The sequence below is a fragment of the Neovison vison genome, chromosome 8 (genome assembly GCF_020171115.1).
Source record: "Neovison vison isolate M4711 chromosome 8, ASM_NN_V1, whole genome shotgun sequence".
NCBI lineage: Eukaryota > Metazoa > Chordata > Mammalia > Carnivora > Mustelidae > Neogale > Neogale vison.
This window is the reverse complement of record NC_058098.1, coordinates 65627073-65654159: the sequence shown is the minus strand read 5'-3', so window position 1 is coordinate 65654159 and position 27087 is coordinate 65627073. Positions and strand designations below refer to the sequence as shown.

At 38.4% G+C, this 27087-nt stretch overlaps 1 protein-coding gene and 1 pseudogene across 2 annotated transcripts in view; one reads left to right on the top strand and one right to left on the bottom strand.

The window, feature by feature from the left end:
- RANBP2 (RAN binding protein 2) overlaps positions 1 to 22624 on the bottom strand; it is an 85445-nt gene extending 62821 nt beyond the window's left edge. For both annotated transcript variants that reach the window (XM_044263798.1, XM_044263797.1), the window contains exon 1: positions 22452 to 22624. In XM_044263798.1, coding sequence (XP_044119733.1) covers positions 22452 to 22523 — 72 coding nt within the window. In that variant the 5' untranslated portion in view covers positions 22524 to 22624. The remainder of the gene's footprint in view (positions 1 to 22451) is intronic.
- LOC122915830 lies at positions 6747 to 8849 on the top strand (annotated as a pseudogene).
- Positions 22625 to 27087: the final 4463 nt, after the last annotated feature.

The following is a 27087-nucleotide window of genomic DNA, read 5'->3' as shown; positions in this document are numbered from 1 at the left end:
GGCTAGGTTTACTTAACTTAGATCTTCACCCCACATGAGCTGGGTTTAGACCTTCATGAGACTAGCCGGTTTTACTCTGAAAATGGATTGTCTCCATAATAATCCTGCTCAGTACAAGAGAAACCATAGTTCAAACACTGACTGCCTGCATGAGTTTGCGTGATGAACAATTAAGTCAAAGCTAACATCGAGGCAGGACAATGCAGCAGCAAAGTGGTATTTCAGATAGTTCTGAATAGCATTCTCCCGCTATCATACTAAAGTATGCCTGCTTCATTATTTCTCACAAAATCCTGTTACTTTCCTTCACTGAATTTATACAGTTCCTAAGTATTTTTGTTTGTATAGCTATCTCTCCCTCAAAACTGTAAGGCTCAAGGTGCCTGGGTGACTCAGTGGGTTAAAGCCTCTGCCTTCGTCTCGGGTCATGATCCCAGGGTCCTGGGATCGAGCCCCACATAGGGCTCTCTGCTGAGTAGAGAGCCTGCTTCCCCTCCTCTCCGTGTCTGCCTCTCTGCCTGCTTGTGATCTCTGTACGTCAAATAAATAAATAAATAAATAAAATTCTTAAAAAAAAAGAAAACAACTGTAAGGCTCCACTGAAGTAAGACCCTGTGGTTGCCCACCACCATGGAACCAAGAACATTAACTGGCAGATGTTACATATGCACTATTTATTGAAATACACATAAATTTGTGTACCATTATTTCCTAATAAATTTCTAAAAACTGAATGACTAGTTCAAAGAATATAACTAGTTCAAAGAATATAAATATCTGAACCATTTACTATATTGCCAGTAGAGTTTATAGCATAGTTTATAGTTTACATGCCAGTATGGTTTATAGCCATACAGTTTATAGCAATCTACTTCTCCACTCAGTATTTGAATGCCCCAGAGTATATACTCCTCAAAATTAATTAATTTTTCCCATTTCTTCAATCACTGCCAACTTGGTAAGCAGAAGAGGTACCACTAAGTCAACCTAGCATTTCTCTGACTGATAAGACCAATTTTTAATATTCACACTGAAATATTTAGAGTATAAATTCTCTACTAATATACTATGGCCATTCCCAACTTTCAAAGGGCAAAGAAAAGATTCTCTTGCTAATTTTTAAGGGTTCTTAACCATACTGACATCTGAGGGTTTTTTGGTGGATGTTTTTTGAAGCCAAGAGTCAAGGGTCCAACCAAGTGCACCACCCAGAAGCCCCTCAGGGCTTTCTGCAGCTTTCCCAAATTGTCATTTATCTGTGTTTATGTGTTTGAAATAAAGCTTCAATTTTTATGCAGTAAAAACTATCTTTACTGGTTCATTTTTTTTTTTTCAGATTATATGGTAAAAAAGGTCTTTCTCATTTGAGTTGAAAACTCATCGGTGTTTTCTTTCAGTTTCTCTAAAATTACTTTTAAGTCAAACTTGTTTTGGTAAATAACCAAGGCAAGAGCACTATTTTTTAAAAATAAATGATTAAACCCAAAAAATCATTAAACAAAATGTCAATTGTTCAAGCAACATTTATTGTATAATCCATATTTTCTCCATTGTTTTGGAAAGTCATTTTGTAATGTCACATAAATCTATGTTATGGCTTCTTAACTTAAAACCCCTTTCTCCTACTATACTTCTTAGTTCTCATCAAAGAAGGTGTTAAATAAGCAGATATGTGGGCACCTGGGTGGCTCAGTGGGTTAAGCCGCTGCCTTCGGCTCGGGTCATGATCTCAGGGTCCTGGGATCGAGTCCCGCATCGGGCTCTCTGCTCAGCCTGCTTCCCTTCCTCTCTCTCTGCCTGCCTCTCTGCCTACTTGTGATCTCTCTCTGTCAAATAAATAAATAAAATCTTTAAAAAAAAAAATAAGCAGATATGTGGGGCGCCTGGGTGGCTCAGTGGGTTAAGGCCTCTGCCTTTGGCTCAGGTCATGATCCCAGAGTTCTGGGATCGAGCCCCACCATTGGGCTCTCTGCTTAGCAGGGAGCCTGCTTCCTCCTCTTTCTCTCTCTACCTGCCTCTTTGCCTACTTGTTATCTCTCTGTCAAATAAATAAACAAAATCTTTAAAAAAAAAAAAGCAGATATGTTTTAAGTCATAAAAGCATACATGAAGATTAAAAAAATTTAAAACTACAGAAAAGTATAAAGTTGAAAGACATACACATAAACACACACAAAAAATCTTTTGTTTGTATCTTACACTACTTCCTCTCTTTTTACCAATACTGCTCTCTTTTTACCAATACTGCTAAATAATTTTCACAAGCTCTGACTGACAAAGTGAGGGGAGACATAGGGCAATAATGGGACACAAATGTGGATAGTTATTTAGGGCAAACAAGAGGATGAATGTGTTTTCAGGCTAAGAAAAACAGCCAGTTGTTTCAGAAAACAGCCAGTTTTAATGAAAAGGGGGCAATAAGGGCTTAGGAAACTGAAAGGGGTAACAAGAAAAGGGCTAACTTCAAGGGGAAGTACTTGAAAAGGAAATTTACAGTTGACAGAAGAATGAATAGGGCCTGGTGGTTCACTGCCAACAGTCTCAGTTTACCAATGATGAAGTAAGGTAGTTTGTTGAGTAAACATATGAAGAATTTGAGGTGCCCAGTGAAATTCTAAAACAGAGACTGAAAAGAGTAAGTGATCAAGGACAGGTGCAAGGCCCAAAAATAAAAGCTCACCTATACGGTCACATAATCTCCAACAAGGGTGCTAACAACACTCAATGGAGAAAAGACTGTTTTCAACAAATGGTGCTAGGAAAACTGGATACTCATACGCAAAAGAGTAAAGCCAAACCCTTACTTTACACCATCTGCAAAAATGAACTCCAAACAAATTAAAGACCTAAAACTAAGATCCAAAACTATAAAACTCCTAGAAAAAAACATAGGGGAATAACTATATGACATTTGATTAAGCAATGTATTTCTTGGGATTGACAACAAACACATGGGAAACCAAAGTAAAAATAGACAAAAAGAAATAAATCAAACTTAAAAACTTTTGTATATCAAAGGACACAATCAATAGGGTAAAAAAGTCAATCTATAGAATGGTAGTAATATGTGCAAACCATACAGGTGATAAAAGATTAATATCTAGGATATATTAAAAAAAAACCACTCCTACAATTCAATAATAAAAAAATCAAATAACCCAACTAGAAAACAGGCAAAAGACTTTATAATAGACATTACTCCAAAAATGATATATGAATTCCTAAAAGCATATAAAGAGCTGCTGTACATCACCAATCAAGGAAATGGAAATCAAAATCACCATGGGAGGGGCGCTTGGGTGGCTCAGTGGGTTAAGCCTCTGCCTTCGGCTCAGGTCGTGATCTCGGGATCCTGGGATGGAGCCCTGCATTGGGCTCTCTGCTCAGTGGGGAGCCTGCTTCCCCCTCTCTCTCTCTGCCTGACTTTCTGCCTACTTGTGATCTCTCTCTGCCTGTCAAATAAATAAATAAAATCTTAAAAAAAAAAAAAATCACCATGGGATACCACTTTATATTCACTAGAATGGCTACTATGCAAAAAGGAAAAAAAAATGAAAATAACCAGTGTCGGAAGTGGTATGGAAAAGTTGGAACCCTTGTGTATTGTTAGTAAAAATGTAAAATGGTGGGACACCTGGGTGGCTCAGTTGGTTAGCAGCTGCCTTCGGCTCAGGTCATGATCCCAGCATCGTGGGATCGAGTCCCACATCGGGCTCCTTGCTCGGCGTGGAGCCTGCTTCTCCCTCTGCCTCTGCCTGCCATTCTGTCTGCCTGTGCTTGCTCTCTCTCTGATAAATAAATAAAATCTTTAAAAAAAAAAAAAAAAGAAAGAAAAGAAATGTAAAATGGTGCAACCATTATGGAAACAATATGGTAGTTCCTCACAAAAGTAAAATTTAAACTACCATATAATCCAGCAATCCAACTTCTGGGTATATAACCAAAAAATGAACAAATGAATGTAAACAGAAAGATAAAAATTGTAAGCACAAAAAGAAATGCTGGAGACCAAAAACATTATCATAGAAATGAAGAAAGCCTTTGATGGGCTTACTAATAACCTGAAGATGGCTTAAGTAAGAATCTCCAAACTTAAGGCTATCTCAAAAAAATCTACAAAACTGAAAAGCAAAGAGAAAAAAAGATAAAGACAAACAAAACAAAATATCCAAGAACTGTGGAATAACTACAAAAGGAATAACATCCATGAAATAAGACTAAAAAGAAAGAGAAAAGATGAAGGAACAGGAGAAATATCTGAAACAATAATTACTATGAAATTCCCCCAACTTAATGTTACACAAAAACCCACAAATCCAGAAAGCTCAGATCTAGCATGCTCAGAGAGCATCGAGCAGAATAAATGACAATAATAATAATATTAATATATTTACACATATCCTATTCAAACTACTGAAAATAAAAGACAAATGACAAAGAACCTGGTGAAAAAAAAAACCTCTCCTATGACAGGAGCAAGAGTTTAAAAATCACATTTAACTTCTCAAAAACCATGCAAGCAAAAGAGTGGAGTAAAATATTTAAAGTTGAGAGAAAAAAAGAGTTCAATACTCCATAAGAAATGGGAGAAATATTTTCTCACACAAACAAAATTGAAGGAATTTGTTACCAGTACATCAGCCTTACAAAAGATGTTGATAATTTAGAGGGAAAAAAAAAGATACAGATGAGAAATTCACATCTATGTAAAATATATATACATGAAGGTAAAATAAAAACAACTATTTTTCTTTCTCTTAACTGATCTAACATATACCAGTTGCTCAAAACAATACCAACACGTATTTCCATTATGTATGAGAAATGTATACAAAATTTCCATGTTTACATATATGCTCATGTATTTTATATAAAAGTAAAATATGTGATGGCAATGACACAAAGAAAAGGAAAATTTAAGATTACTTTATTATGAGGTACTCACATTACCCATGAAGTACTATAGTATTATTTGAAAATAGACCTGGATTAGTTGTAAATGTATACTGCAAACTCTAAAGCAACCACTAAACAAGTAAAAAAAAAAAAAAAAAAAAAGGCGTAACATGCTAAAAAAGGAGCAAAACTGGAGTCACAAAAAATTCTAAGTGAAAACCAGGGAAGGTTGGGGCGCCTGGGTGGCTCAGTGGGTTAAGGTTAAAGCCTCTGCCTTCGGCTCGGGTCATGGTCCCAGAGTCCTGGGATCAAGCCCCGCATCGGGCTCTCTGCTCAGCGGGGAGCCTGCTTCCTCCTCTCTCTCTCTGCCTACTTGTAATCTCTGCCTGTCAAATAAATAAATAAAATCTTTTAAGGAAAAAAAAAAAAACAGGGAAGGCAGAAAAAGAAAGGAAGACAAAAAAATAGGAAGAACTAGGACAACAGAAAAGAGCAATAAATATGATAGCTCTTAACACAACCATATCAATATTAACTAGAACATCAATGGTAGATGTCCACCAGTAGATAATTTTAATCCACAATGACAGTATCTAACATTAACTATATGATGTCTACAGGAAACCCCAATTAAATATGCAAACAGATTAAAGGTAAATGGCTGAAAAAAAGAAATCACTAACTCAAAAAGATATATGCATCCCCAAGTTCACTGCAGCATTACTTACAAACTGCCAAGACATGAAAACAACCTACATGTCCACTAACAGATGAATAAAGAAAATGTGGCACATATACACAACAGAATATATTCTAACTGTAAAAATATGAAATCCTGCCATCTGCAATAACATGAGTCGATTTCAAGGGCATTAAATGAAATAAGTCAGAGAATGACAAATATAGTATGATTTCCCTTATATGTGTGGAATTTCAAAAAACAATAACAAAATAAAGACTCAAGATCACAGATAGAAAAAAGACTGGTGGTTGCCAGAGTTGGGAGGGTGGGCAAAAATGGGATTGAGCCAGGCATGGGGCTCCTTGCTGAGGAGGGATCCTGCTTCTCCCTCTGCCTGCATGTCCCCTGCTTGTGCTCTCTAGTACACACTCTTTCTCTGCCAAATAAATAAATTAAATCTTTAAAAAGAAAAAAAAAAAAACACAGACAAGAAATAGATTACCTAAACAGGACTATATCCATTAAAGAAATTGAATAAATAATAATCTTCCAAGACTAAAAAGCACCAGGTTAACTGGTGAAGTCTATCAAACTTAATGAAAAAGAAATTATACCAATTCTCTACACTCTTCCAGAAGATATAAGCAAATAAAATAACTCTTAATTCCTCCTATGAGACCAGCATTACCTTAATACCAAAACCAGACAAAAACATTACAAGGAAACTACAGACAAGCATCACTCACAAACACAGCTACAAAAGGTCCTCAATAGAATATTAGTAAACCAAATCCAACAATGTATTAAAAAAGAATTATACTCCAAAACCAAGTGGAGATTTATCCCAAGTATGCAAGGCTGGTTCAACTTTTAAAAATGAATTAATATAATCCATCACATCAACATGCTAAAAACAAAAACAAAAACAAAACAAAAAATTCATGATCACATTAATACATGTAGAAAAACATTTGACAAAAACTCCACACCCATTCACAATAAAACAAACAAGCAACAAAAACAATGCTCCGTAAACCAGGAATAGAAGCAAATTCCTCAACTTAATAAAGAATATGTACAAAAGCAAACATCATACTTAACGATAAGGAACTCAAAAGTTTTCTCACTGAGATCAGGAACAAGGCAAGGATGTCCCCTATCATCAAAGATGTCCCTTTACATCATCATCATAGTGGAAGTCCCAGCTAATACAGTAACAGAAAAAAAAAAAAAAGAAAAGAGAAACGAAACACAGGTTGGAAAGGAAAAAATAAAACTACATTTGCAGACGACATGACTGTCCACATAGAAATCCAAAACAACTGATGAAATAATCCTGGAAATAATAAGCAAGTTTGAAGAATAATAGGGTAATACAAAAAAGTCAATCACTTTCCTATATACCAGCAATGAACAAGATGAATTTGAAATATGAAACACAGTATCACTCATATTAGCACCCCCAAAAAGGAAATGACGGTGATCCCGGAACATTGTGGGAGGTGGGGGTACCATCCTTCTGCACAGTTGAAAATCCATATATAATTTTGGACTCCCCCAAAAACCTAACTACTAAAAGCCCGCTATTAATTAAAAGCCTTACTAATAACATTAAGAAGACAATTAACACACAGTCTGTACATGATACTATATGCTACATTCTTACAATAAAACTAGAGAAAAAAATTAAATCATAAGGAAAAAAGTCATAAGGAAGACAAAAATACATTAATACCCTACTGTATTTATTTTTTAAAAATAGCACAGAAGCGGACACATGCTGTTTAAACCCTGTTTACACACGTCAAGTACAGTTATAAACCTAACAAGATATGTGTAAGAAAGAAAAATATATATAAGATCTGTAAGAGAGTAACTACAAAACTCTGATGAATGAAATCAAAGAACTAGGGGCACCTGGGTGGCTCAGTTGGTTAACTGACTGCCTTCAGCTCAGGTCATGATCCTGCAGTCCCGGGATAGAGTCCCCCATCAGGCTCCCTGTTCAGCAGGGAGTCTGCTTCTCCCTCTGACCCTCCCCCTTCTCAAGCGCGCACGCGCGCTCGCTCGCGCTCTCTCTCTCTCTCTCTCTCTCTCTCATTCTCTCTCAAATAAATAAATAAAATCTTTAAAAGAAAGCTATCAAAGAACTAAATAACTGAAGACATTCCATGTTCATGGACAGAAGATCTGATCTGAACAAGATGTCAGTTTTTCCCAACTTCACCTACAGATTCAGTGCAATCCCAAACAAAATCCCAAGAACTTATTTTGTGGATATCAACAAAGTGATTCTAAAGTTTATTGATAGAGGCAAAAATCCCAGAGTTGCAAAATATTGAAGAAAAAAATTAGAACTGACACTACCTAACTTCAATACTTACTATAAACCTAGACTAATCAAGACAATGTGGTGTTAGGTGGTCCCTTCCAAAGAGCTGATAATGTAGCATAAGTGGAGCAAAAAAAGCGCACCTTCCACAAGTTCACCTACCCTGGCATGGACCTCAACCAGCTGCTGGATGTGTCCTAAAAGCCATTAGTGCAGCTCTACAGTGCCTGGCAGCAGTAGGGGCTCACCTGGGGTTTGTGGAGGAAACAACACTCAGTGTTGAAGCATGTGTGCAAGACCAAAGAGGCTCCCCTGATGGAAAAGATGGTTAAGATGAACCTGACTAAGGGTGGTGGGCAACATGGTGGGTGTCTACAATGGCAAGACCTTCAAATAGGAGGAAACCAAGCCCAAGATGACTGGCCACTATCTGGGTGAGTTCTCCATTACCTTCAAGGCTGTGAAGCACAGCAGGCCTGGTACTGAGACCACCCACTCCTCTACTTCATCCCTGGTAAGCAGCCTGTTCAGTCAATAAAGGAACAGACGTCTCAAAAAAAACAAAACAAAACAAAAGTATATCAGCAAAATAAAAAACAAAAACAAAAGTATGTTAGCAAAAATATAAACAAAATGGATGCATACAGTTAACTGATTTCTGACAAAAAAGAGCAAGGGCAATATAGTGGAGGCAAAACAGTCTTTCAACAAAGAGTATTGGAATAATTGACATCCACACACAAAATCATAATAAAAATAATAACAACAACACAGACCTCATACCCTTGCAAAATTTAATGCAAAATGGATCACAAACCTAAATGGAAACATAAAACTACAAAATTTCTAGGAGATAATGGGAGAAAATCTAAATGACCTCAGGTTTGGTGATGACTTTTTAATATACAACACCAACGGGACAACCCATGAAAGAACTGATATGATATATTTCATTAAAATTAAGAATTTCTGTTCTGGGGGCACCCAGGTGGCTTACTCATTAACCATCTGCCTTCGGCTCAGGTCATGATCCCAGGGTCCTGGGATGGAGCCCTGCAGCAAGCTCCCTGCTCAGCAGGAAGCCTATTTCTCCCTCTCTCCCTGCTTGTGTTTCCTCTCCACTGTGTCTCTGTCAAATTTAAAAACAAACAAACAAACAAACAAACTTCTGTTCTGCAAAAGACACTGTCAAAAGAATGAAGACAAACCACAGAATGGAAAAAATATTTGCAAGAGAAACATTTGAGAAAGAACTATTACCCAAAATATATGAATTATAATAAGAAGAAAACGAGATTTTAAAATGGGGGTGCCTGGGTGGCTCAGTGGAATAAAGCCTCTGCCTTCAGCTTGGGAGCATGCTTCCCCCTCTTTGCCTGCCTCTGCCTACTTGTGATCTCTGTCTGTCAAATAAATAAATAAAATCTTTGGCGGGGGGAAGAGAATGATCTGAGCACATCACCAAAAAAAAAAAAAAAAAAGGTAATAATAATACAGACAGAAAATAAGTATATAAAAAAATCCACATTGATTTACCTGCAAATTAAAATAAGATACCATTACATATGTATCAGAATAGCCAATGTCTATAACACTTACAACACCAAGCAAAGCTGTGGTGTTACAGAAACTCTCATTCATTGCTGGTAGAAATGCAAAATGGTAGATACACTGTGGAAGACAGTTTTGCAGTTTCTTACAAAACTAAACATAGACATACACATGTACACACACACCCAAAATCTGAAAACCTAAACATACACTTAAATGATCTAGCAATAGTGTTCCTTGGTATATACTCAGAAGAATTGAGAACTTAAGTCACCCAAATTCCCGCATACAAAAGTTCTATAGTCAAATCTTTGAAGCAACCAAAATGTTCTTCAGTAGGTCAATGAATAAACTGTAGTACATGCAGTTAATAAGATATTATTCAGCACTTTAAAATAAATGAACTATCAAGCCATGAAGAGACATGGAGAAGACTTATGTACACATTACTGAATGGAAAAAGCCAATCTGAAAAGGTTACATACTGTACGATTCCAACTATAAGATATACTGAAAAACGCAAAACTATGAGAACACAAAAGATTAGTGGTTTGGGTGTCTGGGTGACTCAGTGGGTTATGCCTCTGCCTTCAGCTCAGGCCATGATCTTGGCGCCCTGGGACTGAGTCCCACACTGGGCTCTCTGCTCAATGGGGAGCCTGCTTCCCCCTTTCTCTCTGCCTGCCTCTCTGCCTAGTTGTCATCTCTCTCTCTCCATCAAATAAATAAATAAAATCCTTAAAAAATAATAAAAAATAAAAAAGATTAGTGGTTGCCAGGGACTAGGAGTAAGGATGAATAGGCTGAGCACAGAGGATTTTTAGTACAATAAAACTACTCTGTGTGACACAATAATGGTAGATATACATCATTATGTATTTGTCAAAACCCATAGATTATAGAACACCATAAATGAACCCTAAGGTAAACTACGGACTTTGGGTGCCAATGATATACCAAAATATGTTCAACTGTAAGAAGTATACCACTCTGTGGGGAATACTGATAATGGGTGAGGCCAAGCATTGTGTGCAGGCAGGGAGTTATGTGGGGAGTATCTGTACCTTCTCCACAATATTGCTGTGAACCTTAAGGTTGAGAAGAGGCTACAGGAAAGAAGACAGGAATGGTCTGGGAGCAAAACAGACTGTGGCCATCCAAGGTTAGGAGGGAGATAGCACAGTAGAGGGCAAGAAACCAATCACCACACCAAGGAGTCCACTGGGGTAAGATGAAGTCCCATAATACTTGGCTTTGAAAGCAAGAGAGGCCAAGGAATTTAAAAATCAGAGAGATCTGGCTCTGAGAGCCCAGAAGGCATACACAAAGCACAACAGCCTACAGAGATACAGCACAGAAGCAGCAACTTGAAAAATATCTGCGGTATACAGCGAGGAAGAGTTATTTACTCATCTCAGAGTGTGTCACAAAGAGGCAAGGATAACAGGGAGTCCCCTCCAGGAACAAAGGAGCTAAGAGGGGCCATTTCCCTCCAAAGACCCCAGCATAAACACATGACCATCTCTGGGAAACACAGTGCTATTACATTCGCTACGTAACTTGCTTATACCAAACAACGTTCCTTCCCCATGCCACCCCATGCTTCTGTGGACCTATCCTTCCCAGTCACACTTCTGTCAGTCTCAGCCCTGTCTGTGGGTACCTGCCCCAGAAGATCAGTGCAAACCCTGCCCACACACATCTCTGACCCATGCATTTTTATCAGTTCAGCAGCAGTGGCAGCAGATCTCATTTCACAAAGAGCCCAGCATGTACCTAGCTAAAACATGGCCACCCCAGCAGGGAACAAACACTGCCCACAACAGGCAAAAAGAACCTCTAAAGATGACTGGACTAAAGAAAAAATTGGCCAGAACAGAATAGCAGAGCACATCCAACATGCAGAGGAGACACTCCCTGAAGCACCAGGTCCTGGGAAACAGGGGACACTGCACTACAAAGGCATTACATCTCCTTTTCCTAAGGCATTACCTTCAAGAGTGGGAGACATAGCTGACTTTCCTAACACAAAGAAACAAAAGTAGGGCAAAATAAGGAGACAGAAGAATATGACTCAAATGAAAGAATAGGACAATAAACATAGCAAAACAGATATAAATAATATACATGATAGAGAATTTAAAGTAATATTCATATAGATACTCCAGGGACTTGAGAAAAGAGTGGAAGACATCAGTGAGACCCTTAACAAAGAGAAAACAAAATAATAATAATAATAATAAATAAAAACAAAAAATCCAGACGTGAAGAATATAATAAATGAAATTTAAAATACACTTGATGAAATAAATAGCAGGCTAGAAGAAGCAATGATGCTGAGCAAGTAAAAGAGAAAAAATTATGCAAATTGAGAATAAACTCAGGAAACTCAATTACTCCACCAAATGTAATAATATAACATTATAGGGATCCCAGAAGAAAAGGAGAGAGAAAAGGCGGCTGAAAATGTGTTTAAAGAAATAATAAACTAAAAACTTCCCTATCTGGGGAAGGAAACAGATACCCAGATCCAGGAGGCACAGGGATTTCCCCCCACCAAAAAAAAAAATCAACCAAAGATTATCTACACCAACACACATAGTAATTAAAATGGCAAAACATACTAATAAAGAAAAAAAAATTTAAAGCAGCAAGAGAAAAGAAGAGAGTTACATAGAAGGGAAACTCCATGAAGAGATCAGTAGATTTTTTTCAGCAGAAACTTTGCAGGTCAGAAGAGAGTGGGATGTGAGATTCAAAAGGCTGAAAGGGAAAAATCTGCAGCCAAGAATACTTTATCCAGCAAGGCTATTCTTCAGAAGAGATAAGGAGTTTTTCAGACAAAGAGAAACTAAGGGAGTTCGTGACCAGTAAACCAGCCCTACAAGAAGTTAATTAAAGGGGACTCTGAGTGGAAAGGAAAGACTGTAAGTATGAAATGGAGGAATCACAAAAGTGACTTTTATACTTAAAAATAATTTTATCTGTCAAAATCAGTCGACAGACTCACAAAATAAAAGGATGTTAATGAGTGACACTATATACCTAAAAATTGGAGAATGGGTTCAAACATAAACAAACATTAACTCATACAGAATGCTAAATGCAGAAGATGTTACATACAAACCTAATGGTAACCACAAATCAAAAGCTGGTAGTAAATATGCAAAAAATAAAAAGAACCCCAAGTATATCACTAAACCCAGCAAATCATTAAAAAGAGCAAGGATCAGAGCAAAACTACACAAAACAAGTAATAAAATAGCAATGTATATCTATCAATAATTACTTTGAATGTAAATGGACTAAGTCTAAATGCTCAACCAAAAGACATAGGGTGACAGACTGGATTTAAGAAAAACAAAAAAAAAAAAAACAAAAAACAAGACCCTTCTATATACTGCCTACAAGAGACTCATTTCAGATCTAAAGATACTACAGATTCAAAGTAAGGGGAAAGAAATATTTATCATTCAAATGGCTGTCAAAAGAAAGCTGGAGTAGCAATAGTTGTATCAGACAAGAGAGACTTGAAAGCAAAGGCTGTAACAAGAGATAATGAAGGACATTATATCACTGTAAAGGGGAAAATCCAACCATAAGACATAACAATTATAAATATTTATGCATTCAACATAGGAGCAAATTCACAAAACAGTTAATAACATAAAGGAACTAATCAACAGTAATAAAATAATAGTAAGTACTTCAACACTTCACTTGTATCAATGGACAGATCATCCAAACAAAAAATCAACAAGGCAACAGTTGCTTTCAATGACAAAGTGGAACACATGGATTCAACAGATACATTCAGAATGTTCCATCCTAGAACAGGAGAATACACATTCTTAACAAGTGCACATGGAACACTGTCCAGAACAAATCACAAATTAAGCCACAAATCACATCAAATTAAAAAAAAAATCAAAGTTATACCATGCATCTTTTCTGACAACATGATTAAACAAGCCATCAACCCCAAGAAAAAATCTGAAAAGACCACAAATACATGTAGTTTAATAACATACTACTAAACAATGAATGGGCCAAGGAATCAAAAAAGAAATCAAAAAGTACATAGAAACAAACACAACAGACCAAAAATCTTTGGGATATAACAAAAGAGGTTCTAACAGGGAAGTTCAGGGGTGCCTGGGTGGCTCAGTCAGTTGGGCATCTGCCTTCAACTCAGGTCATGATTCTAGGGTCATGGGATTGAGACCTGTGTGGGCCTCTCTGCTCACTGGGGAACCTAATTCTCCCTCTTGTCCCTGCTCATGCTCTCTCTTGCTAGCTCTCTCTCCAATAAATAAATGGAAACTTAAAAAAAAAAGTTCATAGCAATACAGGTGCACCTGAAGAAAAACCCCAAACAATGTAACTAAAAGACCTAGAAAAAGAATAAACAAAACCCAAGACCAGCAAAAGGATATAATATAGATTAGAGCAAAAATAAATGTTATAGAAACTAAAAAAACAAATCAATGAAACCAGGAGTTGATTCTTTGAAATGATCAACAAAACTGATAAACCTCTAGCCAAAATCATCAAACAAATACTGAGGGGAGAGGGGGCTCAAACAAAATCACAAATGAAAGGGAAACCACCACCACCACAGAAATACAACTATAACAGAATACTGTGAAAAATTGCATGCCAGTGTGCCTGGGTGGCTCAGTGGGTTAAAGCCTCTGCTTCGGCTAGGGTCATGGTCTCAGGGTCCTGGGATCGAGTCCTGCATGGGGCTCTCTGCTCAGCAGGGAGCCTGCTTCCCCCCGCCCCGCCTGCCTTCTGCCTACTTGTGATCTCTGTCTGTCAAATAAATTTAAATCTTTAAGAAAAAAGAAAAGGAAAATTGCATGCCAACAAAATAGACAATCTAGAAGAAACGGATAAATTCCTAGAAACAATAACATACCAAAACTGAAGCAAGAAGAAATAGAAAATATGAACAGACTGATTACCAGCAATAAAACTGAATCAGTAATCAAAAAACTCCCAACAAAAGTCCATGACCAGATAGCTTCGAAGTAAAAGTCTACCAAACATTTAAAGAAAAATTAATACCTAATCTTCTCATAGTATTCCAAAAAGCAGAAAAGGAAGAAAAGGTTCCAAATTCAAATTCATTCTACAAGGCCAGCATTACCCTGATAGTAAAACCAGATAAAGACACAACTGAAAAAGAGAACTACAGATCTAACAAACACCTTTGCAAAAATCTTCAACAAAATACTAGCAAACTGAATCCAACAATACATTAAAAAAATCATTCACCACAACCAAGTGGGATTTATTCCCAGAATGCAAGTGTAGTTCAACATTTGCAAATCAATCAACGTGGAACAGCACATCAATGAGAAAGGATAAAAACCATATGCTCATTTCAAAAGCTGCAAAAGAAGCATATGACAAAGTACAACATCCATTCATGATATAAATCATCAACAAAGTAAGTTTAGAGGGAACATACCTCAAAATAATAAAAGTCTTGCACAAAAAACCCACAGTGAACATCATACTCAATGGGGAAAATTAAGAGCTTCCCAACAGCTAAGGTCAGGAACAAGACAAGGATGTCCATTCTAACTACTGTTGTTATTCAACACAGTACTAGAAGTCCTAGTCACGGAAATCCAACAAAAAGAAATGAAAAGCACCCAAATTGGTAAGGAAAAGGTAAAACTTTCACCATTTGCAGATGATACGATACTATACATAGACTCTACCAAAAAACTACTAGAAATGATAAATCAATTCAGTAAAGTCAAGAATACAAAATCAATGTGCAGAAATCTATTGCATTTCTATAAATCATTATGTATGAAGCAGCAGAAAGAAATTAACAATCCTATTTACAATTCCACCAAAAATAATACAATATCTAAGAACAAACTTCACAAGAGATGGAAACTATAAAATAATGATGAGGGGCGCCTGGGTGGCTCAGGTCATGATCTCAGGGTCCTGGGATCGAGTCCTGCATCAGGCTCTCTGCTCAGCAGGGAGCCTGCTTCCCTCTCTCTCTCTGCCTGCCTCCCCATCTACTTGTGATTTCTGTCAAATAAATAAATAAAATCTTTTAAAAATAAAATAAAATAATGATGAAATTGCAAACGACAGAAAAAATGAAAAGCTATTCCATGCTCATTAATTGGAAGAACAAATACTGTTAAGAAGTTGACACCACCAAAAGCCATCTACACATTTAATGCAATCAAAATACCAACAGTATCTTTTACAAAGCTAGAACAAACAATCCTAAAATTTGTATGCAACTATGGAAGACCCTGAATAGCCAAGATTGGAAAAGGAAAAAAACAAACAAAAAAACCTGGAGGTACCACAAAATTCTGGACTTCAAGTTATATTACAAAGCTGTAAACAAAAAATCAAAACAATTTAGTACTGGCACAAAAACACACAGATCAATAGAACAGAAAGTCCAAAAATAAACACACAATTATATGGTTACTCTCCAACAAAGGAGGAAACAACATGCAATAAGACGATCTCTTCAACAAATGGTGTTGGAAAAACTGAACTACATGCAAAAGGAGAAAACTGGACCACTTTCTCACACCATACATAAACATAAATTCAAAATGGATTAAGGATCTAAATGTGAAACCTGAAACCATAAAACCTGTAGAAGAGAGCTTGAAAAGTAATTTCTCTGACATCAGCCAGAGCAACCTTTTCCCAGACAGGTCTCCTGAAACTAGGGAAATAAAAGCAAAAATAAACTATTGGTACTACATGAAAATAAAAAGCTTCTGCACTGAAGGAAACAATCAAAAAACTAAAAGGCAACCTACTGAATAGAAGGTATTTGCAAATGACTTATCCAAAATACATGAAAATGGAACGCCTTGGTGGCTCAGCAGTTAAACATCTGCCTTCAGCTCAAGTCATGATCCCAGGGTCCTGGGACTGAGCTGGGCATCTGGCTCCCTGCCTGGCGGGAAGCCTGTTTCTCCCTCTCTCACTCCCCCTACTTGTGTTCCCTCTCTCTCTGGGTCTCTCTTTGTGAAATGAATAAAATCTAAAACAAAACAACAAAACCAAAATACTTGAAGACTTTATACAACACCCAAAAAATAATACAATTTTTAAAAGAACAGAAGACATATACAGACATTTCTCCAAAGACGACATACAGATGGCCAACAGACACATAAAAAGATGTTCATTATCACTCATTACCAGGGAAATGCAATTCAAAACTAGAATGACAGATCATCTCACACCTATTAGAATGGCTAAAATTTCCATCCTTGTTGGCAAAGACGTGCAGAAAAAGGAAACCTCTTGCACTGTTGGTGGGAATGCAAAGTGATGAACCCGTTATGGTAAAAAGCATGTAAGTTCCTCAAAAAGTTAAAAGAGAGCTACCATATGATCCAGGAATCATTAACTACTGGGTTTTGACTCAAAAAATACAAAAACACTAATTCAGAGGCACCTGGGTGGCTCAGTCGGTTAAGTGTCTGCCTTCAGCTCAGGTTGTAATCTCGGGGTCCTGGGATCAAACACGACTTGGAACTGTTGGGCTCCCTGCTCAGCAGGGAGTCTGCTTCTCCCTCTCTCTCTGCCCCTCCCCCTCACTTGTGTGCACAAGCTCACTCTCTCAAATGAAAATATAAAACCGTTTTTTAAAAAAGTCTAAAAAAAAACACTAATCCAAGAGAATACACACACACACACACATATTTATTGCTGTATTATTTACAAAAGGTAAATTATGGAAGCAGCCCAAGTGTCTATCAAGAGTTAAATGGATAAAGATGTGGTAGATATATACAAAATGGAGTATTACTCAGCCATAAAAAAGAACAAAATCTTAACATTTGCAACAACATGGACGGAGCTAAAGAGTATGACGCAAAGGGAAGTAAGTGAGAGAAACAAATATACCGTATGATTTCACTCATTTCTTATTTTATTAAGAAATAAAATAAACAAGCAAAGGAAAAAAGAGAGAGAGAAACCACAAAACAGACTCTTAACTACAGAGAACAAACTGATGGTTACCAGAGGGGAAATGGGAAAGGGAATGGGTGAAATAGGTGATAGGGATTAAAGACATACACTTATGATGACCACTGTATAATCACTACAATACAAGCACTATATTGTGTATCTGCAACTAATAGAACAGCGTTAACAATGGAATTAAAATAAAAAACTTTTAAAAAGGCATTAAAATGGCAGATTTACTATATTTTACAACTTAAAACATCAATAACATAACACCAAAACTCATCACACTGTACACTTTAAATGGTAAACTGTATCTCAATAGAACTATATAAAATATCCACTCATTTTATGTCAAAATAGTGACGTATTCTTAGAAAACTATTCCAAGAGACCTCAGTAGAAGAGTATTGAGTATACATCCTTAACAGATGTATTTTAAAAGTAAAGAACTATAGGGGCGCCGGGGTGGCTGGTTAAGCACCTGACTCTTGATTTCAGCTCAGGTCATGATCTTGCAGTCATGGGACTGAGCCCCACACTGGGCTCTGCACTCAGTATGGTGTCTGCTTCAGAGTCTCTCTAAATAAATAAATAAATAAATAAATAAATAAATAAATAAATAAATAAATAAATTTTTTAAATAAATATAAAAGAACTGCAAGCAATCTTAAACTTCAGTATTAATAAACACCTGAGAAAAACGAGGAGGCTAGAAGTGCAATCAAAAGAGCCTCCCTCCCCCTCCCCAAATCCATAAATTTAAGACATATGAAGCAGTTTATGACAATATGCAATAATCAAGATGGCATTATAATGAACAGAGCTTTCTTCCCCCTTTTAAAAAATGAATAGATTCCCACTAGTTACAATATCAACACATAATAGAAAAACAAACTCCACTGTCTATTTTGCTTCAAAATATCCCACTGAAGTCTATCTTGGGATAAATGAACAGCAATTATTAAATAATAATATACAGAACCATAAAATTGTGGGGAAGTTTGATATTCTTCTGTCTCTATTCTGTTCATTTTATAAAAGAACTGAAGCCTAATTAAGTGCCTTGTTTAAGGATACATAGGTAGAAAAAAAAAGAGCCAATGTTATCCATAATTCAGTCAGTCCATGATTCAGGATATCCATGATTCAGTCACTGCTTCTTTCCATGACACTTTATGCTACTGTAATATTTAAATTCATTTTCACTTTTAACTCTCAAAACTGATGTGGGGCTGAAAAGAGGAACATTGAGACCTGGAGGGACGTCACATTAAACCAGCTCTTCCACAGCCAAATCACTCTCCACCATTACACCAGGTCCCCAACACACACTGCAAAAAGCTTAAGCAAATAGATTTTTTCTCAGTATAAATCAACAGGCTCCATATTGAGGAGTCCTAACAAGGGTAAGGGAGGAGTTATAGAGGCAGATAAGCAAAGTCTAGATACTGAAGGAGTTCCCCAATCTCCTTCCCTTGGAAGAGAAGATTAAAAATAGAACAAAGACACAAGTAAGAAAGATACGGAGAGCAAACCAGACCCAACGTTCAGTTAACAATAACATTTAAGATTGGGGGAAGGGGAGAAGGGAGCTTGGGATAGGGGGCTGGGGGGTGTAGAGATGCTGAAAGAAATAAAACAATGTTCCAGAACTGAAGGAAATGAGTTTTCCAACTTAAAAGAAACGTCCAGAAAACCTATAAAGCTATCAATAAATAACAAGAATCACAAAATGACCAGAAAATAAAACAGTATTTTCAAAATTGGGGGCACCAGGGAGGCTCAGTCATTAAGCATCTGCCTTTGGCTCAAGTCATGATCCCAGGGCCCTAGAATTGAGCCTCACATCAGGCTCCCTGCTCAGCACGAAGTCTGCTTCTTCCTCTCCCACTCCCCTGTTTGTATTCCCTCTCTCACTCTGTCAAATAAATGAATAGAAATCTTAAAAAAAAACTTTCAGAATTGGAGAAAAAAATTATTTCAAACCGAGAATCTGATAACCAAACTATAAATTAGGTGAAGACGTTTTCAGGCATATCATGTTAAAAAAAAAAAAAAATCCCATCTAGCCCTTCTCAAAGTAAACCAGAGACTGTGCTACACCAAAAAAGAGAAATTCAAAAGGACATGAATTACGAAAAACCAAGGGTCTAAAAAAGAAAAAAAAACCTGAAGGTTATTCTCAAGATGATGATAAAGCCAAGCCCCAGAGGTAGAATTGTGTAGCCAAGAGAAGAAGCCAACCCAGACTGCAGCAGTAAGACAAGAGTGCTCCACAAGAAAAACTCTTAAAAAGGGGTGCTTGGGTGGCTCAGTGGGTTAAGCTGCTGCCTTCGGCTCGGGTCATGATCTCAGGGTCCTGGGATCGAGTCCTGCATCGGGCTCTCTGCTCGGCAGGGAGCCTGCTTCCCTCTCTCTCTCTCTCTGCCTGCCTCTCCATCTACTTGTGATCTCTCTCTGTCAAATAAATAAATAAAATCTTTAAAAAAAAAAATTTTAAGGCTGAAATCAATGGATTATGTGACCTCTTTGATCACACTGGAGAGCTAAACTGAGTTTGGGTAAAGAATTAGTAATACTTCCTAGGTAACAAACCAAAAAAATAAAGCAATTATTAGCTCCAGGAAAAATAAACTACACAATAAAGGTGGCTCAAATGCAAAATAGGTACCTTATCATAATTACATAAACAAAAACTATACATCTAGCCAAAAATTACAACAACAAAACTGGAAGATGGGGGGGGGGGATCTGTGGACAGAGATTTGCAGGACACAGGCAAAAATATCTAAAATGTGGAAAAGAAGACAGAGCAATAAAAGTATGCATTATGTTATTCAGAAGTCTAAAGTATACAGTAAACAAACAACTAGGAGCTGTCAAGAGTGCATCTGAGCAGTAGGAATTAGGGGGTGTGGATTGGGAGGCCAACTCAACAGAAATCTAGGAAAACTAATAGAATCTAACTGGAGAAAGAAAAGAAACACAAGTGATACTTTCAACAAGGACTAAAGCAGACTTGAAGGAACAGAAAATGACAAAACAAAAAAGACAAACAAATGAAAGCATACAGAAGCCTGGAAAGGAAGACAATGTACCCATCATTGCATTTCAGAACTCAGGACATCCCAGAAAGCATTACCAGTTCACACAGGGCCAATCTCTACCAAACTGGAAGCCAAGAAAATACTAATCTTTCTACTCTTCAAAGCCACATTTCTGCCCCCACCACCACCCTCTCCCTTTGAAACTATCCAAAGCACCCTCTCCTGTCCTTTCACTTAGACCTAAGTTTATAGAATACCACCACCTGTTACAAAGTTACTCATTTGCTAATAAAAATCCCACTGAAATCCTCAAGTTCTAAAGTAAATGATTTTCCCTGTTTGAAGAAAAACATCTGATTAAAATAATACTCTTTAAATGTAAAACACAGGTGGCCATAAAAATCAGTCTTTAAAATTCTGACTCCATCCCTCTTTATTCGATGGAAAAGTTAGGTAGTTCAAAGAACATTCTAAATTCTGTCTACAGAATTAAGATCTTAATCTTTTAGGAGCCAGGGTCCCCACTAAAAATCTCATGAAAGCTCTAAACTTGGCTTTTTAAAAAGTATGCCAATTTCAGCAGTACAGAAACCTTTAGTTCTGTTTTAGACTGCAGCATCACATTTGTTGTTTATGACTATGCCAGCAGTTAAAATTACAATCTGTATGTAGGTACCTATTCCTCTCTTCTGGTGGAACAAGCTGTAACCTACTCCCTTATTCCTAAAACAAACTAAAACCAGACCCATTACCAAAATCCTACAAAGGCAAATGCCTAGTATATGATTAAAGATACAGTTATGTAGCTATTATTATCATGTTCATCCCTGGGTTTCTTTTAATTTCCTCACACATCTTTATTCTCATAGGTCCTTTCCTAGTAAGAGAGCTTGAATGACTGTCCCTTTAACATCAACGTTTAGTACTCATTATATGCCAGGCATTGCCCTAAATGTTTACCGTTGAGTCATCCTATATACTCCTATCAATATCATTACTCCAACTTACTGAAGTTTTTAACTTGCCTCAAATCACAAAGCTTACAAATGACAGTACTATGATTCAACTCCCAAGAAAACTGACTCAGATCCTGTGCGCACCACCTACACTTAGCCTTTTTCCTCACCCTCCACATCCAATCACTATGATTCTGATGAACCCAAAATATCTGGCACAAAGTATCTTAAAAGAGAAAAAATACGCTAAGCATGTTGTCAAAAAGCCTAAAAATTGTAAGCCATAGTAACAACGGCCTGTAAGAAATTCAGTATACCCAAGACTGCGTTTTTAAAAAATAAAGCAAATGAAAGAAGCCTCTTAAAGAGTACAGGCAATGGGAGAGTGGAGTGTGAAGAGCAGGGACAGAATCCTTATAAACGCACAACGACAGATGCTTCAAAATAGAGGAAACTCCCAGTGTCATTTGCGCGGTCTGTCAGGGAGTTGCAAGTGTGGCCACCCCTGCACCAGTCCGCTGGATGCCTACGATGGTTGCCCGTCACAGCAGTAAAAGCCCCCCCGGAGGAGCGTCAGTGCCCCCGCGCTGGGTTCCACCAACCTCAAAAGCCTGGACCTCTAAAGCGGCACGCTTCCGCCACAGCGGTAACTGTCCGGGAAAGAAGAAATCCGCCGCAAATGGCAGGCTCCTGGAGCCCCGGTGACGAGGCCGCGAGGACGCAGCCGAGAACCCCGGGACGCGATGGGCCCGCCAATAAGGACCGTCAGGAGCAGGCCCGGAGGAAGAGGAAGAGCTGGCGCCAACGGCACCCGCCGCGCCTTCCCACCCCCACCCTCCACCTCAAGCTCACGAGCGCCACGCCGCCCACCGGACCGCAGGAGCCAGCCGGCGCTTCAACGCGCCAGGGAGCGGCGGCCGCCGGGAGCCATGACGCCGGCGCCGCGCGGGGCCGCGGCAGGGCCAGGGCGGAAGCCACCCGGCTCTTCAGGACCCACTCACCTCTCGGGGCGATGGGACGGAACCCTGCACCGAGGCGATGTACCGCTCCACGTCGGCCTTGCTGCGCCTCATCGCGCCACCGACCTGACTCCCAGGGCGCGGGAGGCCAGAGCCGAGGCCCACAGCCGTCGCCGTCTCCAAGAGCGAAGCGCCTGAAAGCCCGTGACGCAGCGCCGTCGCCTGCCGACTAGCGGCCCTCCCCGCATGCGTGTTGCGTCAGCACTGTGCGCCACGCCGACGTTGGCGTCCCTCCCGCCGCGCGCGGCCCTCTGGGCGGCCCGGCCTTTGGCTACGCCTGGTCCTGCAGAGGGCTGGTGGTATTTACGCTGTGGGAGCGTCTGCTGTGAGGCGCGGGAAGAAGTTCAACACCGCGCTAGGACCGGGGGCGTAGTAACTCTATCAGCGGGACAGTGTTTTACTGCGTGGGTTCTCAAAACTTTCGGCCGTTTCTTCTTTTTCTTTTTTTTAAAGATTTTTATCTATTTATTTGGTAGACAGAGAGAGATCACAGGTAGGCAGAAGGCAGGCAGAGAACGGGGGGAAGCAGGTTCCCCGCTGAGCAGAGAGCCCGATGTGGGGCTCCATCCCAGGACCCTGAGATCATGACCCGAGCTGAAGGCAGAGGCTTAAACCACTGAGCCACCCAGGCGCCCCCCGGCCGTTTCTTCTTATTTTAATTACGTGATGCTGTGGAAGAGAATAGCACTCTCAGGCCATTTTGGTGAGCGTGAAAATTGGAAACACCTTTCTGGAGGCTGTTGGTTAAATATATTATGTCGGACACGTGTGACTAAGAAGCATACGTGTTAAAATTCATGTATTTTAAAAGAGCATGTTATATGAGAAAATTGAAATTCCATAATTAAAAGGCCACAAATAACTGGTTTTGGACGGTTATAATTGTATAATTTGAAGAGCCCCTCATTTATTTATTTATATATACACACACACAAATATATATATTTCAATAGCAGAACGGTATTACCAAAATGTTTATAGTAATCATCTAAACATGAGTCATCTGTATTTTCCAAATCTTCAAAAATACTTATTTACCCCCAACCCCCACTCCAAGACTGCTTCTTATTGAATGGCTTTCTCAGAAGAGGAATAAATCAACTTATTAAAGAAGTCAAATATTCTGACGACTTAAAAACAAAGTCAAGGGGCGCCTGGGTGGCTCAGTGGGTTAAGCCTCTGCCTTCGGCTCAGGTCATGATCCCGGAATCCTGGGATCAAGTCCCGCATTGGGCTCTCTGCTCAGCAGGGAGCCTGCTTCCCTTCCTGACTCTCTGCCTACTTGTGATCTCTCTCTGTCAAATAAATAAATAAAATCTTTATAAATAAATAAATAAATAAAACAAAGTCAAATTGGTGATGCTCCTGAACTTACATACAGGTCTGGAAAATACTTCTTTTGAATTCAAGTTATATTTAAACAATAAAGAATACATTTACCATTTAAAACAGTATTTTGTCTTGATTAAATTATCTGATTTATGAAATTACACAGTTTAGTTTGAAGAGGAGGTTTAAAATTCTTTGTATTTTGGTGGTAAGATACATCTCCCACACCTCTTTTTTGTAAGAAAAACACTAATGTTCTTGAGAGCAATTTAAAACAAGAACAAAATTCTATTAATGTACAACAATGATTTTCCCTCCTACAAAATCATTTTGGGCCAGGACCCCCAAAGCAGTACAAATGAAGTGAGCCATAACACTTAGTAGCAATTTATGTTCACATAAGTGGACCTCCCTCAATTGTTCTACTATGGATCAAGGCAAAAAACTCTACATTCACCTACACAGCCCCTTCATTCATGTTTTCACTACAGAAAACAAGGTACCGGCAGGTTTTTTAGAATGTCCAGTGTAATAATTAGCTTAGAACAAGGACCAGTGGAAGCAAAACAAAGAGCAGAAGAAAACTTGTAAGAATTAAATTATTATCTTCAGGAATATCTGAGTATATATTGTAGCCATAAAACAAAAACAAGTCATTAAAAAAAGCTTACTTTGGAAATTTGAATTTTAAAATCTTAGTTTAAAATGTTTTATAAAATGTTTTCAGTGGTGAAGACATTAGGTATAAAAAGATCATATCCCTGTATACATACAATAGGGTCTTAATTATCTGGGAAAATATCAAACAAATGAAATATGTTGAAATTTTTAGCTGGGGGTGCCTGGGTGGACCAGTGGGTTGAAGCCTCTGCCTTCAGCTCGGGTCATGATCCTGGGGTCCTGGGATAGAACCCCGCGTCGGGCTCCCTGCTCCACAGGGAGCCTACTTCCTCCTCTCTCTCTTTCTGCCTGCCTCTCTGCCTACTTGTGATTTCTCTCTCTCTCTGTCAAATAAATAAAATCTTAAAAAAAAATTTTTTTAAGCTGGAAGTTTAGAATTTGTGGTTATGGATAATTTTTATCTCTTTTTTTAAAGATTTTATTTAGAAAGCATCCATGTGCACGAGGCCGAGTGGTGCAGGCAATGTGCAGAGGCGGAGGGAAAGAGAGAATGGTAAGCAGACTCCAAGACCAGTATGGAGGCCCATGTGGGGCCCAGTCCCAGGACCAGATCATGACCTCAGCCAAAACCAAGAGTTGGGTGCTTAACCGGACAAACTACTCTTACTTTTATCTTTTTTTTTTTTTTATGTAGGCAAAATATAACTGTATCCAATCACCTAGAATTAACCTGGTCTCTACAGGCCACCTTCCCAGTCTCTCCTTTTTGATTTTTCCATATCTTCCCCAATTTTTTACAATCAGCAAGTTGTTTTATAATGGGCAGAAAAAGAGTGTTCTCTTTTGTTTTATCTCAGTCATATTGGATGTGAATAAAACAAATGATTCTGAGATTAGTAGTATGACATATATTAGAAATAACACTTAGGGTGCCTGGATGGCTCAGTCCTTCTTAGGCGACTGTCTTCAGCTCAGGTCATGATCCCAGGATCCTGGGATCAAGTCCCACATCGGGCTATCTGCTTAGCTGGGACGCTGCTTCTCCTCCCTCTGCCTGGGACTCTTCCTACTTGTGTGCTCGCTCTCGCTCTCTCTTTCTCTCTAATAAATAGATAAGCTTAAAAAAAATAAAGAACAAAGAGAATGTGGTTTGGGATAGAAGATCCTATTTTAGATAGTTGATTTATTTCCCTTTAGGTGCCATTTATATATCCAAGAGGAGATAACTAATATATAGATGGAATAGTAGGATGAAGATCAGTGATGGATTGGAAGTCATAAACCTTAGTGACAGTTGGAACCATGAGTTTGCCTTGGATGTGTTATTACTAACAGAGCCATAGCTAACAAATAAGCACTTGATCTGTTCCATGTCCTTCTCTTAACATTTGACATGTTTTAGCTCATTTAATTCTCAACAGCTTTAGGAGGGTACTATTATATATTATCATCCTTGGTTTTACAGATAGGTAACCAAGGGAGTGAACAGCAAGCAACTTTCCCAAGCACACTTACCTAGTAAAATCACTACCATTAATCTGTTTAAGTCACATAAACTGAAAAGGAGTGGGCCAAAAGGAGAATCTTCTTGAGGAACTCAGATGACTTTTCTTAAGTATGTTTATTATGCTTCAAAACATAAATTCGGGAGACACCTGGGTGGCTCAGTATGTTAAGCCTCTGACTCTCGGGCGCCTGGGTGGCTCAGTGGGTTGAGCCGCTGCCTTTGGCTCGGGTCATGATCTCGGGGTCCTGGGATCGAGTCCTGCATGGATGGAGTCCGGGCTCTCTGCTCAGCGGGGAGCCTGCTTCCCTCACTCTCTCTGCCTGCCTCTCCGTCTGCTTGTGATTTCTCTCTGTCAAATAAATAAATAAAATCTTTTAAAAAAATAAAAAAGCATTTTGAAAAAAAAAAGCCTCTGACTCTCGATTTTGGCTCAGGGCGTGATCTCTGGGTTGTGGGGCTGAGCCCCCACTTTGGGCTCAGCAGGAAATCTGCTGGATAATTTCTCTCCCTCTTCTCCACCCTTTCTCTAAAACGAATTAATTAAATCTTTAAAAACAAACAATTTTCACCAAATAGGAAGATGAGTCTGACCTGTGCTTTCAAATAGACATTCTCCATGATGATGTCCATTCTAGTCCACATCTTTTCCCAGCACAACTAGTTACATACAAATTTCTCACAAGTAATTATCCATCCTCCAAATCATACATCTAACTATAATGTTCTCTACAAAGGAACTCCTTAGCAGGGGGATGAATTCCACTCTAATGGCTCCATTACTCATGTTGATGCACTGCAAATTCAAGATTCAAGTGAGAGTTGAATCCATAGAAATATTTGGCTTATGACATTTTTCATTAGCAGCAGTTTTCCCTGATTAATCAGAGTGATTAACTTCTGAACTAATTGAACTAACAGGCATCTAACACTGATGCTGGTCAAACAAGTTTCTCTCATTTCAAATACCTCTAGCCTCTATTGCTAATTATCATCAACTGCAGATACATATTTCATATATCACATGATTCCTTTTTTCTTCAGAATCATTCATACTGTCAGTTCATCCCATCATTTTCTGTTTTTCCAATTTGTATGATTCTACAGTAATCCTAAACTACTGTTTGGTAGACAGCATTTTGAAAATCTCATGGCCTTTGATCT